This window comes from Anser anser, assembly GCF_964211835.1.
Source record: "Anser anser genome assembly, chromosome: 2".
Taxonomy (NCBI): domain Eukaryota; kingdom Metazoa; phylum Chordata; class Aves; order Anseriformes; family Anatidae; genus Anser; species Anser anser.
Genome location: NC_139721.1, coordinates 65,507,596 through 65,534,856, shown reverse-complemented (window position 1 = coordinate 65,534,856; position 27,261 = coordinate 65,507,596). Strand labels below are relative to the sequence as shown.

The following is a 27,261-nucleotide window of genomic DNA, read 5'->3' as shown; positions in this document are numbered from 1 at the left end:
AGCTGTGCTGCTCCACACAGAGTAAACAGCATATTTATCTCTACTTTGTACAGTGAGGATGTTGCCTGTTTTGGCTTGAAAAGTCTGGGATATTTTGCTTAGATTTGAAGCAAGAGAATGAAGGAATAAACAAATTGCTAATTCATGACTTAGGGCTATGCAAAAAGGATATTTGTAGGGATTTCAGTAAATCATGAATTAATATTGTGTTCTTCAGATTCACATTTCTTCAAGTTCTTCAGATTTCTTCAGATGCCATATTTGCAGCAACAGAAGTAAAAAATAGAAAAAAACAGAACTGGGAGTGTGTTAAGGTGTCTGACCCCCAGAAGAAATTAGGAGTTCTCGTCTTAAATCTCACCAATGGTCCATCTCCCTGATTCTAACAGAATGCAGTGTTCATTTGTTTACATGAAAAGACATCCAGACATCCCATACTGCACAATTAAGATATCTTTGAACTGGGGAAGCTTTTCCCTACTTTTCGTCATTTAGAGGAGGAAAATTATAAAACAAATATCTTATCTGAAGTCCAAATGTAGACAGAACAGATGTAGTTTTAACATGTGTTAGCTGGATGAAGTCTGCCAAACAAACAATACTAATAGAATGATAATAGTTTTGGGCAGCCATCCAGGAACAAACTGTTGTGAATAGGTCTGGATCTTTTTGTGTGTGTGTGTGCTTGCTTGTTCATTTGTTTTATTTTTATTTTTAATGTATTATTGCAGCATAGCCTGTTTAGTCAAAGGTGACATATCTTACAAAGTTGTTGTTCTGCACTAAATTTTGAGGATAATGACTTGTAGATAGGAGACAAGAAAGCTGGGTAGATAGAGTATGAGTGTAGGAGACTTTGCATGATTTGGGATAAATAATAATTCTGTGATTGAAGCAGAGCAGGGATTTGAAGCGGAATTCTGGTATAATCCAGGCCAGCAGCCAAATGCTAAGCAACTGAGTGTGACAGACAAAGATACAACCCTGTCTCACAATGCAGTTCCATTTATGAAAATGCTTAAAAGATTTTGTCTCTTATTCTGTTTGGAAATTAAAGAATTTTTGCAGCAATCTCTGTAGATCTGACATTTGATTTCAATGCTCTGATCAACCTCCAGCAGTACACAAAACATCTGTGTTATCTGTAAATGATTTGTGCCTACTGTAGATCTGAAAATATTCTCCAGAGAAAAAGCAATCCATAATTGCCAGATTTATTCCTTTTTCTGAGATCTGCTTCAAACTGTGCTAGATTATTTCAAGTGAATGGTCAGAAGAAATGTGCAATGAAAGGTGTAAAAGTTGTTTATTTTCCATTAATAGTGAAAGAATCAAGTTAGGCTAATGCTGGATGTGGTAATCTGTTTGAGATGATTATTCTGCTTCGTGTTCAGCTAGCTACCTACTGAAACAGTGTTTAAATGACAAAGTCGCTTTCAACTTGACTGGTTGCACTGTTAACCATTGAATTGAAGGACACTCTCCATAACTCCATGAGGTACTTTCTTGGCATGTCTCAGAAGCAAGTGTCTCAGAAGTGAATTTATTAGGTTTATTAAGTAGCATTTATTGGAACTTAAAATGGATCCCATTACTTGGACTTGGCTTTGATCTGTAACTTTATTCTTCTTTGAATAGCTCTATTACTTTCTGTTCATCTGAAATGTTGTTCATGGAATTCCTTTAACTTAGTTCTTCTATGAAGTTTTTAAATGTAGGCACTGGCTGGTGTGAACAGGTGGGGGAAATTTTAATATTCCAATCTAAGAAGCAGGTGAAGCACCAATGTTAATGTCTAGACCGTTTTCTTCATTCTTTTCTGGGAGGGGAGGGGGCAGATCTGCTACAGTTTTCAGCTTTTGTTCAGCCTCTCCATTACTTGAAGACCACTAAAAATAAGCAAAGAAAAAAAAAGAAGCAAACAAACAAACAACGAAAAAAAAAACACACCTCACTTGAGGTTCAGTTGTATCGCTGTACTTTAATATAATCTATAAACTTATGGGAGTAGCAAATCTTAATACCAAAAGACAAAACTTCTTTGTCTGGTCTGATTTTCTGCATTCAGACGTTATCAGCTCCTACCATGTCATTCCGGGAGTATGTCGGGCTACACAAGCTGGAAGTAAACATGACTGAATGGTTCTTTCCCATAAACCTATGAGTACATGTATTTCATTTGAACTACTTGTCACATGGATTTTGCATATATATATATTTTATCTAAACCAGTTTCTATCCTCAAAAATATTGATTCATTCAGTAGCCAGAATTGCTTCCTGAAACATCTCCAGAGCAGCATGCAGCTGAATGTCAATTTTACTGTGATTGGATTAGTTCACTGGAATGTCACCAGCATGCAGGCGGGTGCCTTCCAACCTTGAGACCAGCTGGAGCTTCTTTTTCTGGAGACTCCCAGGTGCCAGGAGGCAGTCAGTGGAAGCAATTTCAGCCACAGAATTAATGAAGGTAACAGCGGATGATACTGGGCAGGAGTGTTTGGCAAAACATCTGACTTTAAAAGGAACAGGAGCGCTAATCAGATGGGTAATATGTTATGGATGATGAAAAGATGTTCATCCACAAGATCCATTCTTGTCCAGTGCGTTTAATACCATGTGTGATTTTATGTTCCCATTTAGATGGGGCATCCTTCTCATTTACCAGCTAGTGATCCATCATAGAGGTTCTCTTAGGCTTCTAGTTTGCTTTTGCAAAGGTCATAATGAAAGCCTTTACAGAGTTAACAGAACATTTTTTAATGTTCATTAGTTGCATTCATTATAGCACTGAAGTTTGTCTCATGACAATCTCATGAAACCTTCTGGATGTAAGTACAATGGAGACTCAAGAGCTTCATTCTGGTAAAAACTTAAGAGTACTTAAAACAGATAAAATTGTAGCTGCTATAAAGCACCACTTCTTATTATATATATATTTTATTTTCCTTCTTTCTTCTTTTTGCTTATGTTAGTGCATCACCTGTGCTATTGGGGATCAGGATTTCAGTATAGCTAGTAGGGAAGATTGTCACTTTGATTCTTAGGTTCAGTTAAGAACCAGCTCCTTTACTCTCTGTACGTAGACACCCATCACCAGTGGCTGTGCAGGCAAATTGCCAAGACACATTATCGTTGTTTCTTCATCTTTGTTACTGTGTGTTGCTTTCATCAGCTTTGAAGATTTGTGCAATGCCTCAGTCAATGAAGTCACTGCACTTAGCCTATGTTGGAATATTCTCCAAATATGTCTGTGACTTTGCAGTGTTATTTCTACATATCTTTCTTCCAAATCATTCATCAAAATTGATTAGCTGGTGCATTTTCTGCATGGTATCATGTAACTTTTAGGATTATCTTTTGATTATATATCTCTGTTTTCTTATTCCAAGTACTGTTGTTGTATTAAAACTTTATACGTAACTTGACTAGTAGTAAGATCGTTTGGTAGTAGTGAGACTGCACTTCTGAGCAAGGTGGCTTATATAGTAGGCTTACTGTTAATCTCTAAATACTAAATTAACTTTTAACCTAGATCTTTATATTCTGTGTCTTTCAGTAGTTATTGCAAAACATAACTAACTCACCAGTTACTGTTCAATAAAAATGCGTTTTAATGGTTAGGCTTCAATCCATTCTCTGGTTCTGAGTTAAGAGCATATTGTTTCATTCTTGATGTGACATCACCTAATACTGTCTCAAGAGTTGCAGCAGGCAAATCTTTTAATTCTTCATTAACTTCCATTCAGGTCCTTCTAGCTCCTGGGACCATCAAGTCATCACATGCCCACACTCAAGTACTATTATTGCTGGCACAGGTTTGTCACAGCTTTAGAGCTCCTGGCAAGGCACACAGTGGTATATGGTGTCACAATTAGGCATTGCTGCAAATTATTGCCTTCCTAAGTTTTGACCACATTACTTTCTTATGACAAGATGCTGTATGTGCAAGCCTATACCATTGCATTAATATTTTCTGTGGAGCTTTCTAACATTCTGTCTTCTTTTTGGAAATATTTGTTTTCCACATTCACAGAGAATATTGCTTCTTAACTAGGCAAATATGACATGCAATCTTTAGTTATGGTGATAATAAATGCTATCACTGACCGATTGAATCAACAGTACTTATCCTGTTTGGCAATGTTGATTTATCAGCATAATACAGGCAGTATCTGCCACTTAAATGTTTGTATATGTATGTGCATATATAAAACTCTCCATCAAGACTTGTTTTGCAGCAACAGGGGCAAATTTAAATTTCTAGGGATCATTAATAAAACACTTGTATAAGCCACAGTGCAGAATCCTAGCAAAATTAAGCTAATCTCTCTGGTGCTCAATAACCCAATTTTCTAAATGTAAGTATGAATCAGTTGTCTTAGCAGATGATGTTTTATTAACGGGAGATCGCCCTGTTACCTAGGGCATTTTTTTTTCTAGTATACTGTACTCCATGCATTCAATATGTAGTTATGTTTCAGATGTTTCAGAGCCTTCTCCTTTGGAGAGGTAAGTGGTCAGAGTGACACCTTGTTCTCAGTTTAGGATTGTCAAAACCAGACTTTCTGGCAAGCCTTGCCAGAAGGCAGGGGTCTCCATCGAGCAGCTGGGGAATTTGTGATGGGAGGTGCTGCTGTTTGTTTAGCCACTCTGCTCTGCTGGCCCCTCTTTGCTTTAAGAGAGTGAAGTTTTGTGTTCTGCCTTTATGTACAAACAATATCTTTGCTAAGGGTTTTTGCTATTGATTTCCTTTAGGTAATACAGCCCTTGTAAATAAATTTGTTACTTAACGGACCTTTTGCCTTAGGTTAGAGTGACTGTTAACCCTAAAAGTGCAGAGCGTGGGCTAGTTTTGCACTCTTATTTTTCCCAGACATCTATACACTAGTATAGTGACAAAATTTTAGCATAAATGCTTCCCTGAGATTGTAAAGCAGCCAAACATCAGAAAATAGCTTCCCTTATCTGGCATCTTCCTTTCCCTCTAGAATTCTTGGGACTGCAGGGTTGCTTCAGTCTTCCAGTTTCCAGTGTCCAGACTTCTATAAATAATATATACACTCTGTATATAGTGCTGTTTTCTTTTCTAATTTTGTTTCAGCTCTTTAATATCCCTCCTGTCTTACATAACTCCCGGTATTTCCCATTGACTTCATTAGTGTTGCATCCCATTTTCTTAAATGAATTCTAGAGCTTATCCTCTTAACATTCCTGCTTGCGTGTTGACTTTCCTTAAGGGAATACCTTCTTCCCCAGAATAGGAACATGCTTGCTTTAACTTGATAGTGCTTTAGATTGATGTTCTTGACTTAATCCACCATGCTTCATTTCAGATGGATAAAGGGTTACAAAGCTAGCTTGTACTCCTCTAGTGCAGAATTGTTCCTTTCTACACTTAGTTTTAACTTTTTTTCCCCATCTCACTGTATCTACCGTTGGCCAAAACTCTTCCGTGAAACTGTATGGATTTTCAAATAAAATAATATTTCCTGTTCCAGAAAGTACCATCTTTCTGGAGAAAAATTAATTTACCAAAACATATGCCTGATCCCAGCACCTTCTTAATAAAATACTTGATATAATTTTCAGTTTTTCAGCAAAGTCCCCCAGATCAAATTCCTTAACCTAGCCATCTGTCATATTAGGCTGAAGCTTTTCTCATAATTTGGTACCACATTGTATCCTCTCCTATTGTCGCCATTATCAAATCCTACTTTCACCTGCAGCAAGAAGCCAAAGAAATTCCCTTGAATTCTGTGGAATAATTATATTAATTATATATATATATATATATATTCTGTGAAAGCAGAGTTTGTCTTATGGGGTTTTTCAATTTTGGATGATTTCCAAGATTTTTTTTTTTAAATATAAAAGAATCCTACATTTTATGGCCTCAAAACTCATTATTGTAAGATGCTCACACAGTGCTAACGGGTCCTTTCTGCGTCACCTTTAATGTTTTGTTCCTTTTCTATTTCACACTGATTCCTGAATTCTTTTGCTTTGAACTCATTCCAGAACTGTTATTCACTGCTTCCTTTCTATTAACTGAGTGAGATAAAGCTATTAGCCTGTCTTTCTGCTCTGTTTCTCCACTGTTAGTAATGAAGCACAACTGCTCAGCTCACTCTTGGGCCAGCTGTGTATTTATTTTTCAAACAGAAGAATCTGCATTGCCTCAGATCTGAGTGTAGGCAACTGTAATATGACAGGATCAATAAATCAAAAAGTTACAATTACATCAGTATTGCTAAATCACACTAAGTAAACCTGATTTTCAGGTATTCAGAGACCTGAAAATTGGATTTAAAGGAATTTGGTGAAAGTTTTGGCACTGACTTCAGTGAGATTGAGACTTCATCTGAAATACTGATTTGCAGTCACCCCGTATGTACCTCTCTAGTTAGCTGGTCTTTTGCTCCCCTGTCGTCCGTGTGGTACATTACAGGGAGAATACCACAGAAAGCAAAGCATTGTACTAGTACATCAACTTCAGATGACAGACTTGAAAGTCATTTTGTGCTGATTCCTTTCATACTTATTCCCAATTTGAATGATTTCTAGGGTATTAACATTTTTTTTTGTTTGTTTCTATGTTTATGTTTTAACATTTACAGTCAAAATGCATTCTGAGGAAGTTCTGCTAACTATAATCTGCTCATATAGTGAATCCACAAGCAGTATGAATCATTTAAAAGAGTCAGAAATAGTGCATTGCAGATGTTAATAAAGTCCTTCATTTGAGAATTTACGTAGACTAAATTAAGGCAGCAAAACTTTTACTAAATTATGTTGGTTTTTTTTATAAAGAAATAAACATTTATTTTTCAATATCTTGGTCTATTTGCTTCTCAGTTTGAACTATAGTTAATATCCTTAGTTGAATGGTAAATGTTATCATTTTTTCCATTTAAAAGTTTTAAACTGTTTCATCTCTGAAATCTCACTCTGAGTCATAGGGTATATGTTTCCCTTCATACACTTCATTTCCCTTCATTTTATATTCTCAAGCAGTTGCTTGCAAACTTGTTTCAAACTGTAAGCAGATTTTGTAAAGAAAGGTTTCCCATAGATGACTGAAAAGTAGCTTCAGTTTTTCTAATAATATTCAAACTGATATATATTAAGTACTTACATTATAGTTTTTTTCTATATATCTACATATGCAAAGAGCCTCTTTGCATATTCACATACACTCAGTTTTGATATATCACCTGGTATATATAGTGTGTCCTGCATTTGAAATTTGAAAAAAAAAAAAAAAGTTTTCTTCAGCCTTTCACCCCTTCTTGAAATTTGCCTTTTGGCCAACATCTTTAGCAGCTTATATAAAACAATCCTCTGTGAAATCAGACATCATACACCCCACAGATATTTATTGCTGCGTTATAATCCTGCATATAAGTTTTTTGATTCCCACTTTTCTTCTATGTAGAGGAGCAGCTACGTAACATCTGTAACATTTTTTTTTGTGTACTCTGAAAATACAGGAATGTGAAAAATAGTACCTTTGTGATTTGCAAAAAGTTATACGAGCAGAAGGATTGCTATTTACCCAGACTTTTGGGTAAATAACTAAAGGTTGTAAAAAGAAATTCCAGTAACAAAAAACAGAATTAGATTTGTATGGCTTTCTGTCCTGTAGAATGAAGAAGTAAAGAAACTGAAAAGGTTGCCTTTCAATAGGTTCAATTTTTAATCACTCATGAATAAACAAATTTAACCCTAAAATACAGAGGATTTATGTTCAGTAAGCAAGGCTTGTGCCATCACAATGCATATGGATGGACTGTGTTGTGGTCTTATTTGTGTTATATCACATAGATTTAATTTTTTGTCAATATTTCTATATAGCTACACTATATCACATGCTTTTCCAGTAAGTCTGTTTTGTGTCAATTTATTTATAAACATGAGCTTTTCATTACAACTTTTAAAAACATACAGTGATTTTGTTTCTTCTTTTTCCTTCTTTGTCCTTTTCAATGCAGACCATTAAGTTCTGGAGACTGCTGGGTTAAGTTCACTGCATGTTCCCAAACTCTCAGAGGGATGATTTTGTGAGAAGTTAAATATTTTCACTGACTTACTTTCTGTGAGAAAGGGAAAAAATATGGACTGACATAACTGTTTCAGGTTATTTGTCCATCTCTAATAGATGTCTTATTAAAATGGCAAAGTGATGCAGAATGTGACCAACCATAGCATATGGGATGCGTGAAAGAAAGGCCTCTGAACATATCCAATGTTCCAAGACTTATTTAAGCATGAAATTTTCCTATTTTACATTTTAATAAAACCTGTCATCAAAAAGAAAATGAAAAGGTGAATTTCTTGTAATTTAAATGTCAGTAGTATTACACATAAACCTGGATTCACCTCACATAGCTTTACAAAGCTGAGAAATCTAAGTTTTGAATCTTCATCTTTCTTTAGTCAATGACAAGAGGTAATGTTTCACTTAATTGTTTCCTAAGGTAATTTGGACAATTAGGATTGTAATTTAGGCATTTTATTTGAGTCACTAGAATGTAAAAGGATGGTTCTGATTTTGCTTGCCTGTTTCACAGATCTTTCCCCTAAAGCCAGCTCACAGCTATGGAGATACTCCTCATTACTAAGGCTTTCTGTACTTTTGATCAGAAAATTTACTGTTCCATCTGTGAACCTTGCCTATGTTGCTTGTCACTACTGTGATTTCAGCCTTGTTTTCTACTTCTTTTCCTTAAAGATCAATCAAATTACATTCAATCCAAAACCACAATAACTTGAAAAGCAAGTCCTTTGCAGTCACCGGGTTGAAAGCAGCCAGGCTGCTGAGAAGCATTCCTCTTCATGCTGGATTTCTAGTCAAATTTTCTCTTTTATTTATCTCTTTTTAAGTCACAGTTTTCCCTTTTTCCACTTTCATTATGCAGTGTCTACATGATGTTCAGCACTACAAGGCTAGACACAAAAGCTGGCTGGTTCCACCTAGCAGACCTTCATTCTTTTTCACTTGAAATTAGCTCTTTGCAAACTCGTTGCTGATTACTAGATGTTATGAAGTGCTGAGTGAGCCAACCAGTACAGGTTTGAAAAATCAAGACCACAATATGACAATACCTCATAGTGTACTTTCTTCATGAAATCTAACAAAAGAGCAATTGCTACATTAAACGTATTTTACATTAGACTTGCATGGCAGTAGAAGGTCTTAAAAGTCTCCTCTAGCTGCTGACAGTTGAAGAGAAAGCATCTGGTCTTTGTGAGTAGAGTGTGAACTTTAAAGTTATGCACACTTTAACTTGTTTGGATTTCAGGGTTTGTAATTAGGAAAATAAATTATATTCAGGCTTAAGAGCTTATAGCAATGCAACAAGTTCTTTGTCAGTGTAAAATCAGAGAATAGACTCCTCCCCTTCCAGCCAAAATCCAGATTTTACAAACATGAAGAAACAGCTCTGTTATTTCAAAGCAAATCTGCCTATTCTGAATTTCAGAAGAGGGTTTCTAGCACAAATATACCAAAATCTTGACTGAAGAATGTATAAACTTAATACTGTGGTTGGATGTACTTACATAGGCTTAAATTCACCTCCACTTTTTACTCTTTATTGAGTTTGAAAGATTTAACATAACTGTATTAGGGATCATATTTTTCTGCAGTCAAACCAATTTGCGTTAAATTGGTACTTTAAAAAACCCTCAACTGTTATGCATGACTGAAAAAAAGCTTGAGAAACACAATTCTAGTAGCTTTAAAAACATTGGAGGAAATAACCATAAGTATCTTTGGAATTAGAGCATTTTCAGAAAGTGAATATTCAGGTATTCCATCACTGCCTGAAAATCATTCACAAAAAAAAAAAAATATATATATATATATAAATGCTACCTTTAACTGGGGCATTCAGTGTCCAAAACAATTGGGAATTCACTGAAGTATTTTTTTTTGTTGTTGTTGTTGTTGTTTTATTTTTATTTTTTTGTGTGTATGTGTGTTGACAGGTTTCCTCTTTTCTTTTAGTATGAACATTCTCCAACTACATTCCAATCCTGGTGTTTTCAGATACATAGAATTAGCCACTGGGCCCCTTTTGATTACTCAGGTCACAGGAGGCTTCTTCACTGAAGGAAAATGGGAGCCAGGCAAACTTCTGTGCTGCAGTCTTGGCTGTCATAATTATTCCCTTTGTTTCTGGTACCTGGGGCTGTTTTATTACCTGATGATAGAAAGGGGTGCTTCTAGAGGATTCTGTCTTATTGCACTGAGTAGAGCAAAATTTTTCTTCTGGCTGCTAGATGACTCATGGTGACTTTCATTTCTTTGTTGTCATTTTTGTTTTGTTTTGTTCTGTTTTTCAGCTTTCATTTGCAGCAACAACCCCAGAGTTGGCTGATAAGAAAAAATATCCTTATTTCTTCCGGACAGTGCCATCTGATAATGCAGTAAATCCAGCAATTTTGAAGTTACTCAAGTATTATCAGTGGAAGAGAGTAGGAACTTTGACCCAGGACGTACAAAGGTTCTCTGAGGTAAGATTTGCATAATTTCCAGTGCACAAAGAGAACTATTAATATCAGACTTCCACAAAGAGAACTATTAATATCAGACTTCCAAGGAGCTAATTCCTCCATTAATAGCAATTAAATAAAAAGAAACAGATGAACTGTTTCAGTCTTGTTTGGTTTTGTCTTACTAGGCTGTATTTGCTGTACCAAATAAACTTACTTCCCTTCTGGGGCTTTTTTGACTAGCTATGGTTAAAAACTACTCATGCTTTCCCTTGACTTTTTTTACACCAAGATCATTGCACCCAAATGCAAAAAATAATATTTGTTTTGTAGTGAAGGATTCTGTATATGCTTTGACTTGCCTAAGTGTGTGATTTTGAAGGAGGTTTGTATCTTGACATTGGTTGAGTTAAAAGAGAGACTAAATCTAATTTCATCTTGCTTTTCTTCTCACGCTCTGATTTACTGCAAGTGTCAGTGTGAAATACTGAGGGGCAAAATCTGCTAAACGTATGGTTGAAAGAGTTGTAGGAGCTTACCGTGACAGAAATGACCGCAGCCCCCAGAACTGATAAGATCAAGTATTATGCACTCTCTAAATCCTCTGAGTTTCACCCTGAGCAACATTTTGCTCATAGAAATTGAAAGAAAGTATGGGACAATTGCCTTAAGCATGGCATTAACAACAGAACAGTTAAAAGAAAACATCCTATAAGTAATTCATTAGAGCAAGACAAGGGAATGAGTTGGCCAATTAACTGACAGGCAAAACTAATAGATGGATGCCAGTTTCATGGTTGTTTTTACCTTCCTCATCATTCATTAAAAAAGGCTGACTGTGATCTGAAGACTAATATAATTAAAACCAGTGAAGAGGGGTAAGAACAGGTTAGCGTCTGCTTGGATGAGTCAGATATTTTCAAATTCTCTGTCACAATGGAGTACTTAATAAATCTTAGAGTCTTCCCTTATGATCTTTGAGAATTCAAAGATAACAAGTAAGAGTATTGCAGGGGGAGGGAGAGATCAGTGTGCTTGTCTTTCCAAAAAGCACACAAAGACCCAGGGAATTATAAACCACTCAGCCTAAAATAAATTCCTGGAAAGATACTTGAACAGATAATCTGTTTAGAATTACCCAGAAGGGGAAAAAAAAAAAAAAGTGCTAAACAATGGCCAAAGTGGGTTTGTCTAGAATAAATCATGTAAAGCAAGCTAATTTCCTTCTATGACAAGATAACAGGTCTCAAGAAGATGGAGTAAATGATAAATGTGACGTTTTATGGCTTATAAAAATGTTAAAGCTATTCCTAAAGAAAACTAGGGAAACTTGATCATGAGGAAGATACTGTAAGAGCAAGCAGTCTCTGACAAATATTCTTGCCACCACAAGGTTAATCGACATCAGATCAGCTGACTGTTTTTAAAATGAGTGCTGAAGAAAAGTTGTCGAAAAGTATGTATGCTTTATCCTTCACTGGCTTGGAATTATGATTTCAAAGAGTAGTTATCAGTGGCTCACTGTCAAACAAGAAGGATGGGATTCTGTCAAGTGGTTTTCTAGATAGAGAGAATGTTTATTAAATATGCAGTTGATACCTACTTGGGAAGATCTCCAAGCACTTTTGCAGGGGACAGGATTAGGTTTCAGAGTAATCTTGACAAGTAGAGAAAGGTTTAAAATAAATATAATGTAAGTGAAAAAGTACAAAATACTAGACTACACTAATCAACTATTTTAATGAAGAATGGCTATCTAGACAGCAGATCTCCACAGAAAGATAGGGGAAGCACTACAAGAATTACCAACTGAGTAAAATCAAAAGTAAAAAGTAAACTGTAAAAAGTAGAGAAGTAGCAAACAGCTTCCATTTCAACAATCCCAATGTAATGCATTATTGAGATTTAAGACACACAGAGTAAGCTTCAACACTACTTAGCGCTAATTAGATGGAAGTTAGAACATCAGGTCTAAAGGACCATCTTCAAAGGGAAACAGATCAGAGAGGTCTCTTAAAAAGTTAAGAAGTCTAGAAACATGTGTTCCAAGAAAGATTAAAAGTGGGAAACAGTGAAATAGAGTTGGTAGGTTATTGAACCTCTGTTGTAGAGGGTTTGTTAAGATAAGACTAGGCAAACACAACGTGGGTATTCTTGGTCTTCCATTGGGCTAGAGGAATGGACTTCATGTCTGTCCTGATCATTTAAAAATGTTCAAAACTGCTGCTTTCTAGGGTTTGCTAGAGTGTTAAACTTGAGTTCAAGGTCTTTCCATTCCTCTAGAAAGGTGACACCCTTCTGTGTCAGACTGCAAACTCAATTTAGTGTGATTCATTAAAGCGTTCAGGTAATGAAAGATCCGGTTAACACTTCCTTCAATTCAAGTGACTTCATAGACCATAGTGAGTCCTGAGGCTCCTGAAATAATTAGGGCTGCATCTTTTCTTTTTCAGCTCCATGCAGTTTCTCTACTCCCTCTGTATTCTTCTGTAGATAGTGAAAGCACAGGAAAAATTGCTGGAAATAACTGACCAGGAGCAGTGAGGAATAGGATCCGTGGGCAGCAGAGGGGGATAGCACCCAGTGGCTGGGCACCCTGCTCCACTGCAATGGAACAGAGCAGGCCCAGAGGATGGGGCCAGGTTCAGCCAAGGACACAGATCATCAGGCAAGTCCATGGCAATGAGTCAGGTCTGAGGCACAGCTGGGAAACCTATCTGTAGGTCAGGTTAGGTTTAGTGATTCCTGAGAAGATCTATGGCAGAGGTTGAAGGCACAGGACTAAGCCTAAATGGGACCTCTGGGGTCGATGTGAGTGGAGACCCCTGGTGAAAGACCTTTAAGGGTGACTTCTGGTTGCTGATACAAGTCTATACATCCACTCTGAAACCATAATCTTTCCTCTAAAGGAACATCAGCCAAAACTATCATTCTAAGTAATGCTTAAATTATTAACTTTCCTAATGTTTTATTGAAAATGAAAAAATTGTGGAGTAGTATCTTAAACATATCTTTGTTGTAAAATCCCAGTAACTTCGGGATGTGGTTCTTCTTTTCTATGCTAAAAAGATATTGTATGCCACTAGGCAGAAAGTAGCTGAATGTCATTTCTGTTTACTCTCATATAAAATAAAATAAGCAAAAATTAATGGGGTCTTTGAGGGAGCCTGTGTAGTAACTCAGGTGGCTTTAGAGCAATTTGTTCTGCATGTAATCTCCTGCTCTCTCCCATTTTTTCCATCTCCCAGAAAGTCTGTACCTGTTTGAAAATTTTCCTTTTCTAGAATAATTTATATAGAATAATAAGCATATGTCTGAATTTCCTCCAGTTGTTCCTCCAACCCCTATATGGGGATACAAATTGCTTTCTTGTTCATGTTACACAGGAAAGGCTTTGTATCCTTTTAGTTTAGACAACAGGAAATCTGTCTGCCTCTCAATCACAGCCATCTAATTTCAGTTTTTGTGGTTGTTGACTCTTTTCTTTAGTTGGATCACTGTCTCCTGTCTTTGCAATTTGTACTGCAATCTTATATCCTGATGAAAAAAAGTTTACTTAACTTCTCCACATTGTTAGCTGCCCTGAAAGTCATAAAACTGTTTGTTGGTTTACCTTGTCTTGTAATGAAGCAGTTGTCTAAATTGCTTAGAGTATCAATCTTACTCAATATATCTCTGGAAGCCAAAATTACAGAGGACTGTAATTTTCACTTGTTTCCCTTGGAACACTTCCTGCAGACACTATACATTATCACCCACTTCCTCTTTCTTGGTAGAAAAACTCCTCTTGTAAACAAACATTACATCTTCCTTTATCTCTAGGTATCATAGATCAATCAGAAGTAGGTAGAACAGAGAATTCTTGAAGCATATACATAGGCAATATCTGTATATCTGATACTGGTAGTGTGACTTGAGGCTCCATTTTTTGACACTGCTCAGAACCTAAGGATCATGATTTTTAATGTGACCTGAATTCTGTGGTTCCCAATAGCACAGCTCACTAGTAGTATCCTCTGTAAGTTCTTTACATCTAGTTGTACAACCAGAAAGGTCTCTTCCATTGGATTAATGTTTCAGTTGTGTAAGTCCTCATGGTACAAGGGTGATATACTAACTTCATCAGTTCCTGTTTTTTAACTAGGGCAAGTTCATACCCATTGTGCATATGTCCTAGATTTTTTGGATTGCAGCCCTGTTCTCATCCTTTGGGAGAAGATTCTATTTCAAAAGTTAATAATTCTATGGCAAAGGTTTATAAATGAGGTTATAAAATATTTTTTCAGGGTTTTCAGCTTTAAGTGTTTGCTATGGCACAGTATCATGGGATAATTCAGGTTCAAAGAGACCTCAGGAGGTTGCCTGGTCCAATCTCTTGCTCAAAGCAAAGCTAGCTTTAATGTTTATCACCACTGAAGAATTATGGCTGTTGCAAACACAGTTCTCAGAAAAGTCCTGACTATGTCCAGTTTCCAGTTCCGAGGTGAGCTTTTGGCTGACTGGAGATTCTGCAGGAACTGGTGCCTCTAATTCTGCTGCTGTTTGGAACTACCTGTTTGGGATTGTATTTTGAATTAGACAAACCAAGCGATATTCCTGTGGTTTGTGCTTGCTCCGTTTCATGGTTTGGTGTGAAGAGTCATGAGAATGAAGTCATATTTAGCTATCAATAACCCACAACTGTTGGGAGCCACCAGTATTGAGAAAATATAAAGGCTTCAGAATATGACTGTGAAACAGAAAAGTGTGTAATGATGTATTGATTTTCAGGTAAAGCTGTATTTGCTAATAAGTAATTCTAGTGTGCCTTAGTATTTTACTGTTCCTTCCTACACATTGACCATTTTGTTTATTCATGTTTAGGTTCATAGAATGTTTCAAACTGAAAGTTGTCACTTGGACTGATACACTAAAAGGGACTCTGGAATTGAGAAGGACACTTATTCTAAGCTGTCTGTTTCTTTTTGCTCCTCTGTCACGTTAAAATTAAGTGAAATTGCATTTTAGCTTTTCTTTTGGTAGCATGTTCATGATATTTCTAGATTCTTTTAAATATATATTTCCCTCCCACCGAGTATCATGTCTGGGATTGTTTTTAAAACAAGTTAAATTTTGATCGTCTCAAGCGACTCTGTTTTTCTGTACTTCTTAATAGTCATCTCTTTGTGTGATTTCTCTGCTTCTTCCTGGAAATATTGAGAACTCCTAATGTAATTCTATCAGTGTAGGTGGCATTTCAAAAAGACAGAAGAAATGAGAAGTGTGCTGTAAGCTAATGAAACAGATTAACAATATGAAAAATAAAAGATTGCCTCATGATTCTATCACCATCTTCATTGAGTTTAATGACCTACAAATACTAAAACCAGACTTCCATTTTAAGTGGACAATGCTACTTTCTTTGGCTGACATGATTAACATTCTTAGGATTTCCTGTTGTTCTGTATTTCGTATGGTGACATATACTTCAAAAATTAGTGGTTTATCAGAGTCCATTTTACCTAAATTGAAATCTTTTAACACCTATAAATACAAATTCTCATTCCAGAATATGTAATACTGTGGGAAAGAAAACTGTCTAAAAAAAAAACTGCTAGTAAAAAATCTTTCTCAAAGTAGTATATGTCTATTTCTGTAGAGAAAACAGGACAGAGGTCTTGTTAATCTAGAAGTATATTTACTGCAGTATTGCTCTCTCACAGTGGAGTCTGCAAACTAAGATCTGAATTAGTAAAAGTTGATTGGATAAGTAGATACAAGGAGTTACATACAGTGACAGTTACTGAGGGGCTGAAATGGATTAGGCAGGGAAAAGAAATGAGATATCCGGGCACCTTTCAAACTTGAGCCAGAAAAGAAACCTAAACATCAGTTTGTGGTGTCTGTAGTTAAAAACTGTGCAGAGTTCAAGGTTTGATTGTATTGTCTGACTTGTTGGGTTTGGCTTCTTTGGAAAGACAGAAGAGCAGAGACATTCATCCAGTCTCTATCTCAGGTACCAAGAGGTGTTAGGATAGCAAGAAAAATATTACTTTTTCTACAAGAATGAGCTTGGAAGCATTAAATTTACCAGTTACCAGCGATGTTGAATCTGGAATCTCCAAACAGTACCCATTGATTTAATTCTTGGAAGAACACTGTACTTTCACCTTTGAGGGTAGAAAACTAGAAAAGACAGACAGAATTCAAGAGATGTGAGACAGAAGACAGTCAAAGAAAAATATCGGAAATGAAATGGAGGGAAAAGAGTGAGAGCAGGCCAACTGAGACATTACAAATGTTACTGTTTAACTGTAGAACTTTTTCAAACTATCTCTTCCTAATATTACTTTTTTTTTTTTTAACCTGCCATGTCTTCCTTATATATTCTACCCATCTCTTTGTTTTCTGCTTCATTTCATTCTTTCATTCTTTCCACAAAGTCTTTCAGATTCCTTTTACTGGTTCATATTTTCACTCCTAAGGAAAACTAAAAGATCTCAGCCTGTTGTGTTCCTTTCCTGGTGCCATCCAGGAATTTCTCCCATCTCCATGTGTTCAGCTGTCTTCAGGGAAGGATTAATTTACTCAACGCAGATTGCTACAGTTGGGACAAAATAAACAAATAACTTCTGCCCAGTGTTCAGTACTATTTATAAAGCCAACTGGAAATAAAATAAGTGTTGACCTTTATTATAGAGTTTCTTTATTGTAAAGTATTTTAGGCAAAAGTTGTTATTTTCCTCATTGTTATTGGACAGTTGTTGACATAGTCTATTCTTTCTGTGTTTGAAGGGTGCTTGACATGCTTTAAGTATTCTTCAAACATTTGTTGAAATATATATTTTATCAAATTTTTTTTTTTGACTTTTCTATCACTGGTTTAAAAGGAAAACAAAAGCAAATTTTCACCAAACTGGGATGTATGCCTTGAAAACTGTGAATTATTGCTGTAAAAATGCTAGTGAAACAAGGTCTGTATTTAATCTGCCTTTATTCACTTTGTATGTTTGCTTTTTTTTCCTTTGCAAAATACTTCAGGTTCCTGATCCCAAAAGCCAAAATCTTCTTTTCCCCCAAATAGTGCCAGTGAGTATGATAAATAAAAATATGGAGATTCTGTCCTCTATGGTTTCTAAATTGTTCTGCTAGGCAGAGGTACAGGCACAAATGTTCCTGAGACATTCTTTTACATCATTCTGTTCCAGATTCTTGCCTGATTGCTAGGGCAAAATCTCAGGAACAACTTACTTCAAGTTCTCTTCAGCTTGTAAAGAAGAATGAATTTCCCTGTTCTGTCTTGTAATTACGCTTTCCTATAATTCAATTTGATACATTAAGATCTTCACAGGCAGCCTATAAAAGTGGCTTCTAATATCATAGGACACCATCCATATAAATGTGAAAGTGCATCTTTGCTTATTTGTTTCTAATTGGTAGGAGTTGTTGCAGGAATTTAAAATGATGAAGAAATATAGAGAGACCAAGACATTCATTTCAGTAAGAAAGTTCAGAATCTGAAAGGAAGACATTTAGGCATATAAAATACAAGTTGTCACTTGCTGGAATTTTCTGATATTTTTGGCCTTTTGTGCAAATGTCATCCATGCTAAGAAACTTCTTTTTTTTTTTTTTTTGGCACTAGCATTTTATCCAATGATTTTCACCTTTTCTTCTGTTTCCCATTACTTATTTTTGTTAACTTCCAAAAACAAGCAAAAAACCAAGAGGATAGAACATCACCTGACAAAGAATTGCAGCTATGCAATGATAAAAGAAAAAAAAATCATCAAAAAAATGGTAAAGGAAAAAAATCATTATAGTTGTGTTATATCTTGAATTGAAGATTCACAGTCAACTATCAGCATAAGAGGCCACAGGATTCCCACGAACATGTCCTTATCAAACATCGGGTGTCTTGAATAAAAACAAATCAAACTTACGATATTTTTTTTTAGAGAACTGCTCACCACTCCTTCATGTTTAAACTTTATCTTGTGCATATGTGACAGGCTGGTATTTGCAATATCACATGAAGCAATGGAATGATCAGTACCTTCACCTGAGCTTGAACACCTCTAATAGCTCATGGTTGAGAAATTCCATATAGATGTTTCCCAATGCATATAAAAATATATAAAAATATATAAAAATCATCACTCTATCTGAAACCAAGACTAATCTAGACTTAAACAAAATAAATCCATTTAGATTTGGTTGAAAACATGTTCCAAGACAATGCTTGTTATGACATATTGAAATTGAGTATTGCTTATACTGCTGCATTGTCCTAGTTCTTTTTTAGGTTTTGCTGTGTTTTGGTGTTTTCATTGGTGGTGATGGTTTTTGTTTGTTTATTTATTTGTTTTTGGTTTTGTTTTGTTTTATTTTTTTTTTCAAAATGAGAATACAAAGATGAAATACAATTTTAAACAGGAATTTACCTAGCAATCATCATCTCCCCGCCCCCTCCCTGAATCCATTGTCTTTGAAGGGTAATCTCCAAGCACTTGAGTCAAGAATGTAAAATCTGTTAAACTGTTTGAAGTTAAGCATGTGTCAGCCTGGGGTCATTCCTTAAGTCAAAGTTACATTGTGACTTCTAGAAATTTTGAACACTACTAAAGTACTAGATTTGTTGTGTTTCTTCAGGATTCTGGTAAATATTCAAAAACCATGAGATTATGGGAAAGTTACATAATTATAACATATCAGTGAGAAATCTGAGAGGGGACCTTATCCTAGGTTTGTCCCCATTTATAGAAAACAGTCTGTGCATGCTCAACTAAAAAGTACGGGCATTTGTAGGTGAGAAGTATCCTGCATTGTTAAATTGAATATCTTATCTCAATGAGAACATGTCTTTGAGTGACGTGACTTAGTAAATTTAATGGCATTCTTCATTCCCACTTTTTTTCTTAAGGATTTTTATTTGACACAGTCATATTCTGAGCTTTTTTGTTCCCAGTGACTGGCACTAAACTAATGGTTTGCATGAAAATTAATTTCTAATCTCTTTCATAGCTTGGAAAAGGGTTCCAAATTGTGGCTGATAAAATCAACCTGTTTGTAGCAGGCCTCATATACTTGTTCTTCCTGATCAGGTAGGCTATAGCAGACACCTACTAAATATCACCCATATTGGTCTGCTCTTCAGTCCTCACCCATAAGCTCTCAGCTGGCTCAACATCCATTCCTAAGCAGAGCTCCATGTGCTCCAGCTGTTTTCACATAAAGGAGAACTGCACATCCTCATCTTCCTGGTGCACCCTTCCTAAAAACCCTGTATCCCCCCATTTGAGCACTGCAGTCAGATGAGCTGTTCCACCACATCTCTGTAATCTCACATCACAGACAGCAAACAAATCTCCAATTTAGGCTTATTTCCCACACTGTGTGAATGCATTAGCGTATAGGGACTATAGAGAGGCTCTGCAGCATGCTGGTTTCCCAGAAAGGGTTTTGGGGATTGACCCATAATGGTGCCTTGTAGGCACTTTCTTGCTTATGTGCAAATGCTTAAAGTGACACTGCATAAGCTCTGTTTTGCTAATTCTGTGATACCTTTCTGTCACGTCATTCCAGGCCCTTTGCTCATCAGCCCTGTTCACTTGTCCCTCCTACAGCTGTTGGTAAGTATTTCCATCCATTCCTTCCTCTCTCCTCTTGAGAGAGAGAAGCCACTTCCAGCAGCCTAGGATGCGGAGGCCTGTACCCACCACCCAAAGCTCCATCTGGGTTGAAGCCTCTGCTTTGCAGGATCGACTTCATTTAAAATCTGCTGGGGCACTGCTCTGCACTGTCTTACCTGAGACTATTTATGCTGGTTTGAACACATAAACTATACCTTCTTCTTTGCACCCCCTCTGCATAAACTGCTGTGTTTGTTGGTTGCACCCTCGGAACTCTGCTCTAGCCCTGTCTTATATAGGGATCTCCCTGGCTAAAAGAGTGCTTGACAGGCCCTAATTAGGGGGAAGCTATAACAAAGGCTTCAGTCACCTTGGACTAAGGCAGCTGATCAGACTCATCAGAAGTTACAAGAGCTTCTTCATACATGCATCCTCATGGCTCTCCTTACTTCATCTTTACCTGGCAGTAACCGGCACCCTCAAGTTTCTCAGAGGGTTCTCAGGAGTTCCCTGGTGATGCTGGGCCTTGGCCTCTCAAGCTCCCAAAGCAGATCCCAGAGACTGATGTATTTGAATAGGATGCAGGAATAGGAAAGCTTTGAAGGAAAGAATAAACAGGGAGGCAGATGATAAATCACAATACAGTTTTATCGGCAGAAGATCATGTTGGAGATGGTAAGATAATTGTTGTTGGTGGTTTGTTTTTGTTTTTATATAACTATTAGAGTGGATTTAAATGCTTAACTTAAATCTAAATTGGTTGGTACAGTGCCCTGTAGGAGCGGAGTGGAATGGAGATGTTAGAATGAGTGCAGGAAATTCTAAGGCAGGCAGGAGCTCAGCTAGAGGCAAAACTGCTGCAAATAGTATTATAAGAACACTTCTCAGCATAAAGAAATTCATAATGGCATATTTAAAGTAGGGGGGGAGGAAGCAGGGGCATAGCCTTTCAACCAATTGTTTTCAGTGTATCAACTCATAACTTGGGGGAGAACAAAGTATGAACTTGTGAAATTTGTAGATGACACATGGAATGGAGAAATAGCAATAACATGAAGAAACATCACCAAAAAGGAAAATCTGTATGATCTTGTTAATCGGAGTCAGAAAAAGAAGTGTAGAACAGAACACATGGTGCCTAGATTTTCCAGGACTTTCACAGATCCCAGCTATTGCAGGAACCTAGATATGGGTCATGCTTTCAAATTTTCTTCCCTCTACAGATCCTTCCTTTGAAACATTATAACTGTAGCTTTTAATGTTTTATTACAGACTGAAGTTTTGCTTTTGTAAAGCGCTGTATGGCCTACATTATTTGAAGAGACCTCTCAGTTTTAAGTTCTTGTGGTTTTCATATACACACATTCTTAACAAGAATCTCCTTTCCCTCCTTTCCTAGATCTAATCAAATTGATTTTTAACCTTGAACCACTTCTGCAAGTGGGATTTTCAATTTCTGTAAGCAGAGTAATGTTCCATGACTTGTAGAGAAATTATTTCATATGAGCATGTATTTATTTTTGTTGGAAAATATCGTCATAATCATGCTATCATTATTCACTTCAAGATGTTAAAAGTTCATTAGATACCATTTTTGCCAGATTTCTGGCTTGTGTTTTAGCTTAGTTTCTTAGTCCAGATCAGACAAGCTACTTGGAGATTGTATTAGTATTTCCTGGCTGAAATGGATGCATCAGTACATCTAGCACACATGTTTCTAAACTTCTGCCACAATCAATACAGTTAAAGAGGACTTGAGACAACTCTTTCTGTAAATGTCAAAAGCTAAATTGTATACTTGTTGAAACTAATAGAGGGAAGCTGTAAATAGGAGTTAAATTCATTAGAAATGTTATTGCAGTGTCTCTCGGCTTAGTTTCCAGAGCTCTTTGTAATTGCTTTGACACTAGAGGATCCTTTAGGTAGGCTCATAAAGCTAGATCTGTAAATGCGTTTAGGCTCCTTGCCCCTAGATCCAAGAGCTGTGGAGTTTGATTGTTCTTCCTTATGTGACTGATGGAGTAGTGGATACATCTTTTTTGGATGCATTCCCAAAGTCAGATTCAGAAACGACAGAAATGCAGGCCAAGAACTAGCAAAGGTATCCAAGAGACAACACTATGTTTCCTGTGTATTTTAGATACTGGTCCTTTCGACAGAGTCTAAAACATTCCTCTAAGGCTATAGAGATGTGCTTCTGAATGTGCAAGATTCACATCCCTGAATCGTTTTCTGGACCACAGAGTGCTGCAGTCCATAGATAACGGAGGCCAGTTCTTTCTCCCAGAACACTGCTTCTGCAGATGATGATATCTTCACCTTAGCTGCTCTTTCAAGAACTCACCAAGGAAGTGGAAATTCTGTTTTCTGTTCCCTTCTCCTTGAATCCTTCAAAAGGAAATCATACTCACATCAGCCCACCACCAGGACTGAGCCCTAATCAGTAGAACAGCAGACATCTGCATTTTTTCTGGCAGTAACTCCAAGTACTTTCACAACAGTAATAAATGGGAGTGCAGCCCATTCCAGAAGGGTATGGTGTAGGTGGTGGAAAACAAGGAATCTGTCCAGATACTCTTAAACAGATGTGTAACAAGAAATGCTTGTATTTGCTCTGCACTACTCTGAGGGAGGAAGGTGGGTGGTGAATTCCCGTACTTCATTCTGCAAATTACACATGTACTAGAGGGAGGAGGATTACAGAACAGAATTAGGTAGCATTATAGAGAACATTTCACTTACAAAACTTTTTCAGGTTCAGCCCATATATGGACATTGAGCTGGCAGTTGTTTGCATGATATGAAATGAGCAGATGTTGGTCTTTCTCTAGTCATTCTTCAGATATGCACAGTTAGTAACATGGCATGTGCAGGAGCGTCTTTACTGTGACTTTGTTTATAGCATACAGACATAGTGGAGGCTTTTCTCACGCAGTTTGCATTCCCATTCTTAAATAGGTGTTGCCAAGACAAACTGAAGCAGCACCAAGAGAGTCAAGATGATGTACGGCATTAGTAGGTACTAATGGGCAGGGCAAAGCTCCCTTAACAATTGTGTGTGATCAAGTACAACTTGCCAGAAAGAACAAACTGGTATCAAGGACTGGGGGAAGCTGTTGTACCATCTCAGATGCATATCTCTAAGATGCAGTCCCCATTCCTAATAAATACATAAATAAAGAGTATGTAGAAAAATACATTGCTCAAAGTATGTGTGTGGGAAGGGTGAGGCTATGGCTTTGCAGTTATCAGGAGGGGCGCTTTGCATGATGGTTGCTGGAACCATGGCTTCCTATAGAAGCAAGGTTTCCTCTGTAAGACAAACCTCCTTCTTCTCCACAGTTCCAAGGTTTTGCATTTAGTCCTGACAATCACAGTAAAAATTCTTAAGAGTTCAGAGACCCCTAGGCTAGCACAGATCCAAACTGCCATGCTCATGCAGTGTGTTTCTTGCACAGTTCCCAGCTCTGTTATCGTTCTTTGGTTCTTTGGCTATACTGAAAAATTGTACTCCTTGTAGTTCCAGAGACTGCAGGGCTCTCTACACCCCATTGAAATGGTATGCCCTGAAGATGGAGAGGAAAGGAATATATGAATTATCTTTTGATTATGATATGCTGCAGTATAGTATGTAGCCCTCAGCTCTTTTGCTTTCCAGTCGTTTTCCTCACTTTAGCTTTATTTGTTTAATTTCAGCTTGTGATGTTCTGATGTACTAGCAAGCTAATTTGCCTACAGCTTAGTAAAATGTCTTTTCTTTTTTTTTTTTTTTTTTTGCCTCTGTCAGGTCTAATGATTGCAAAAGTGTTTGCTCTTGAACTGGTGGAACAGACAAGTGCTCTGTGTTACCCTTGTCAGTCTTCTGCAATCAGTCTTAAGGCCTGTCCTCAGACTAGCTTTGTTTTGCTTGTCCAGTTTGCTGAAATGGAAAGCAATGGTATTTGCTCTGTAGGTTTCTGTGATGGATTCCATCACCCATGGTTTCATGATTGCTTTTGTTTATATGAATAGTAGACACTTTGAGACAAATGCTTGTCAAAGACCAAAAAACAACTTATCAATCAATACCCTTTCAGCTGGTAACTAGTTGTTTTCAACTTTTCTGTTCTCTTTGGAATTATTTTTTTAATTTGTGCAGCCCTACAAATACAAAACTAAAGAAATCCATGCAGCCTTGACTGCCTTATTTAGCTTAAGCCATGTTCTTTAAATATTTTACATACTTTGCTTTTTTTTTGCCCTTTTTTTTTTCATAGAAAATACTTCCCATCAATTTATTAAATTTACTTCCGATTGAGCCTTTCTTTCCCAGGCAGAATTCCTGTATATTGTGGACTAATACCTTTACATTTTTAACTGCAAAACTCAGTTAAAATTGATTCTGGGTAAGTTTGGTAAAACAGACTTTTTTCCATTCATTCTTCTTCAAGAACTGTGCCAGTATGGGTCTGTACCATGGGCGGCAGCTCCCCGCAGGCCCCCTGCTCCTGCGTGGGCTCCTCTCCACGGGCTGCAGCTCCGGCCCGGGGCCTGCTCCTGCGGGGGCTCTCCATGGGCCGCAGCCTCCTCCAGGCCACATCCACCTGCTCCACCGGGGGCTCCTCCACGGGCTGCAGCGTGGAGATCTGCTCCGTGTGGGACCCATGGGCTGCAGGGGGACAGCCTGCTCCACCAGGGGCCTCTCCACAGCCCGCAGGGGAACTGCTGCTCCAGAACCCACCTTCTTCACTAACCTTGGTGTCTAAAAAATTGTTCCTCCCTACATTTTCTCATTTCTCTCTTCCAGCTGCTTCTGCACAATTTCCCTTTCTTAAATCTGCTCTCCCAGAGGCCCAACCACTGTCGCTCCCTGTCTCAGCTCTGGCCAGCAGCAGGTCCCTTTTGGAGCCGTCTGGAGCTGGCTCTGATCTGACATGGGGCAGCTGCTGGACTCTGCTCACAGAGGCCACCCCTGCAGCATCCCTGCTACCTTGCCATGTAAACCTAATGTGAGTTTAGGGACAATAATCATCAAATCAGACAGTTCTGACATAAATATGGAACATGCTTGAATTTGAATACTGGCTCTATATATTTTCATAGGAAGAAATGTGTTAAATACAATTAAATGAGTTTATATATATTTATATTTTTTATTTCTTGTGTAGAAGTATCAGTTCTGCTAAATGACTGTTTACCAGTCTGTGATAATTCATAACAAAGTGATTTACATTTACTAGAAGTCCAAGTGACATTAAACAAAGCTCCCAGATCCTTTGATACAACAGTAGGAATTTTATGTCGTTTTAAAATCAAAATGTTGACTAGTACTGAATACACGTACCTTTTCAGTATGGTAGACCTTGTCCTTATAACATTTAATGTAAGGATGAATGAAAGGCAAGGAAAAAAAATATTTTCAGATGTACACAGTATGGATGCTTGCATTTTGGTCAGCAATGCAAGGAGAAACATTCTCAGCTGTAGTCAGTCCTCTCTGCAGACTTTTAAAGCTAAATGAAATTACTTGATAAACAAACTCTGTGGGACCTGAGATTGCAAGTGTAATTCTAAGAATATGTCTCTATTAAAAAGTAAAAGTTCTCACCTGTCTCCAGGATAGAAAGGACTTTCCAAAAGGAATTTATTTATTAGGGCTTAGGTTCTGTCATCCTTCCTGTACATGATTTTGAAGCAGTAGTTTCCGAATAAAGTATTATGCCCTCTATTTTGCAGGAGCTCAGACTGAACAACAGATATATTTCCTTCCGCCATTTAGATCTTGGAGTTCTTCTCCAAGAAAGTGTGTTACATACCAGTCTATATTAATAGAATGTTGTGTGCAGCATAATGTAAACATATTTCACTGAGATTTTATTGCTGAATACATCATATAGTCTGGAATATCCCTTTGATTTGTTTGGGTCAACTGTCTTACCTATGTCCCCTGCCAATGTCTTGCTCATCCCCAGCCTACCGACTTTCAGGGGCTGGGAGGAGGGAGAAAGCTCTAACACTGTGCAAGCACTGGTCAGCAACATCCAAAGCACTGGTGTATTATCATCACTGTTTAAGTCACAAATGCAAAGCACAGCATGACACAGGCTGCTATGAAATAAGTTAACTTCATAGCTTCATCTCAGCCAGACCCAGTAAATTGCATTTCTGCTTTGTGCTTAGGTTCCTATCAGTGAAACAGATGTCATGAATATTTTTCATTTGTAGATCTTTAATAGTTAAAAGGAACTTGATATTTTTGTTATCTAGAGGTGTTTATTCTCATTTTGGCAATGTAGATGCTGAGGTACAAATCAATGTAGGGTGTCTTGTTTTTTTGGATGATGGTCAGACATAATGTCAGTAAGAAATTCAGAATATGAAGACTTGGTTATAGCTCTGACACGAAATCATTGTTCCACAATCAAAACCAGATGCTTTTTTTTTTTTTTTTTAAGAAAAATGCTGCAAGGTCTAACTCATATATGTATATTTTTGTTGTTTGTCATATACTCATGCTCAAGAGCATCAGAAGGTGGCTAGTGATATACTTTAAAAAATGCAACTTATTTCATCTGTAGCTTCCAGTCACTGTATTTTATGTACTTTTTTCTGCTAGATTAAAGAGACCAGAGTTAGAAATTCTCCTTAAGTAGGTAGTTTATCATGTGCAGACTGTATCATCATGATTCAGTTCTGTCTTAATCCATCTTGGAGCTCATTTAGTCTCTTATTGTAAAGTCTATTTCCAAATTGCAAATCAATCTTATGGTTTTCTTCTAAATTTTCACTTTTTCTTGGCATTACTTTTAGTGGAAAAACTGGATAGAATTGGCTATCTCCAGTCTTGGGAGAGGAGTGTATAGGGACTCTAGGTACTTTAAGCATATGTCTTTTTTTATAAGTGTATGTCTTGAAGAGTATGTCTTTTTGCAAGTAGGCACAAATTGCCTTCAATCCACATTGCAATCCAGATAGATGCTAGCAAACTCTGAACTATGCCCAACTAGCTGTGAGCAGAGCTAAGGATGCCATTGAGCAGTTGTGTCCAAGTGTTTGTTGTTCTTTTTTTTATTTTTATTTTTTTGTTAATCTTAAAAAATATAAGGAAGAAGTTAAGCTTTGCTAATATTTAATACATGGATTGACGCTGGCGTCCTTACTCGGTCCTTACG

General features: G+C 37.1%; 1 protein-coding gene across 6 annotated transcripts in view; it reads left to right on the top strand.

Annotated features, from left to right (window-relative positions):
- GABBR2 (gamma-aminobutyric acid type B receptor subunit 2) overlaps positions 1-27,261 on the top strand; it is a 475,356-nt gene that overhangs the window by 175,877 nt on the left and 272,218 nt on the right. For all 6 annotated transcript variants that reach the window (XM_083824026.1, XM_083824027.1, XM_083824029.1 and 3 more), the window contains one exon: positions 10,350-10,520. In XM_083824026.1, coding sequence (XP_083680152.1) covers positions 10,350-10,520 — 171 coding nt within the window. The remainder of the gene's footprint in view (positions 1-10,349; positions 10,521-27,261) is intronic.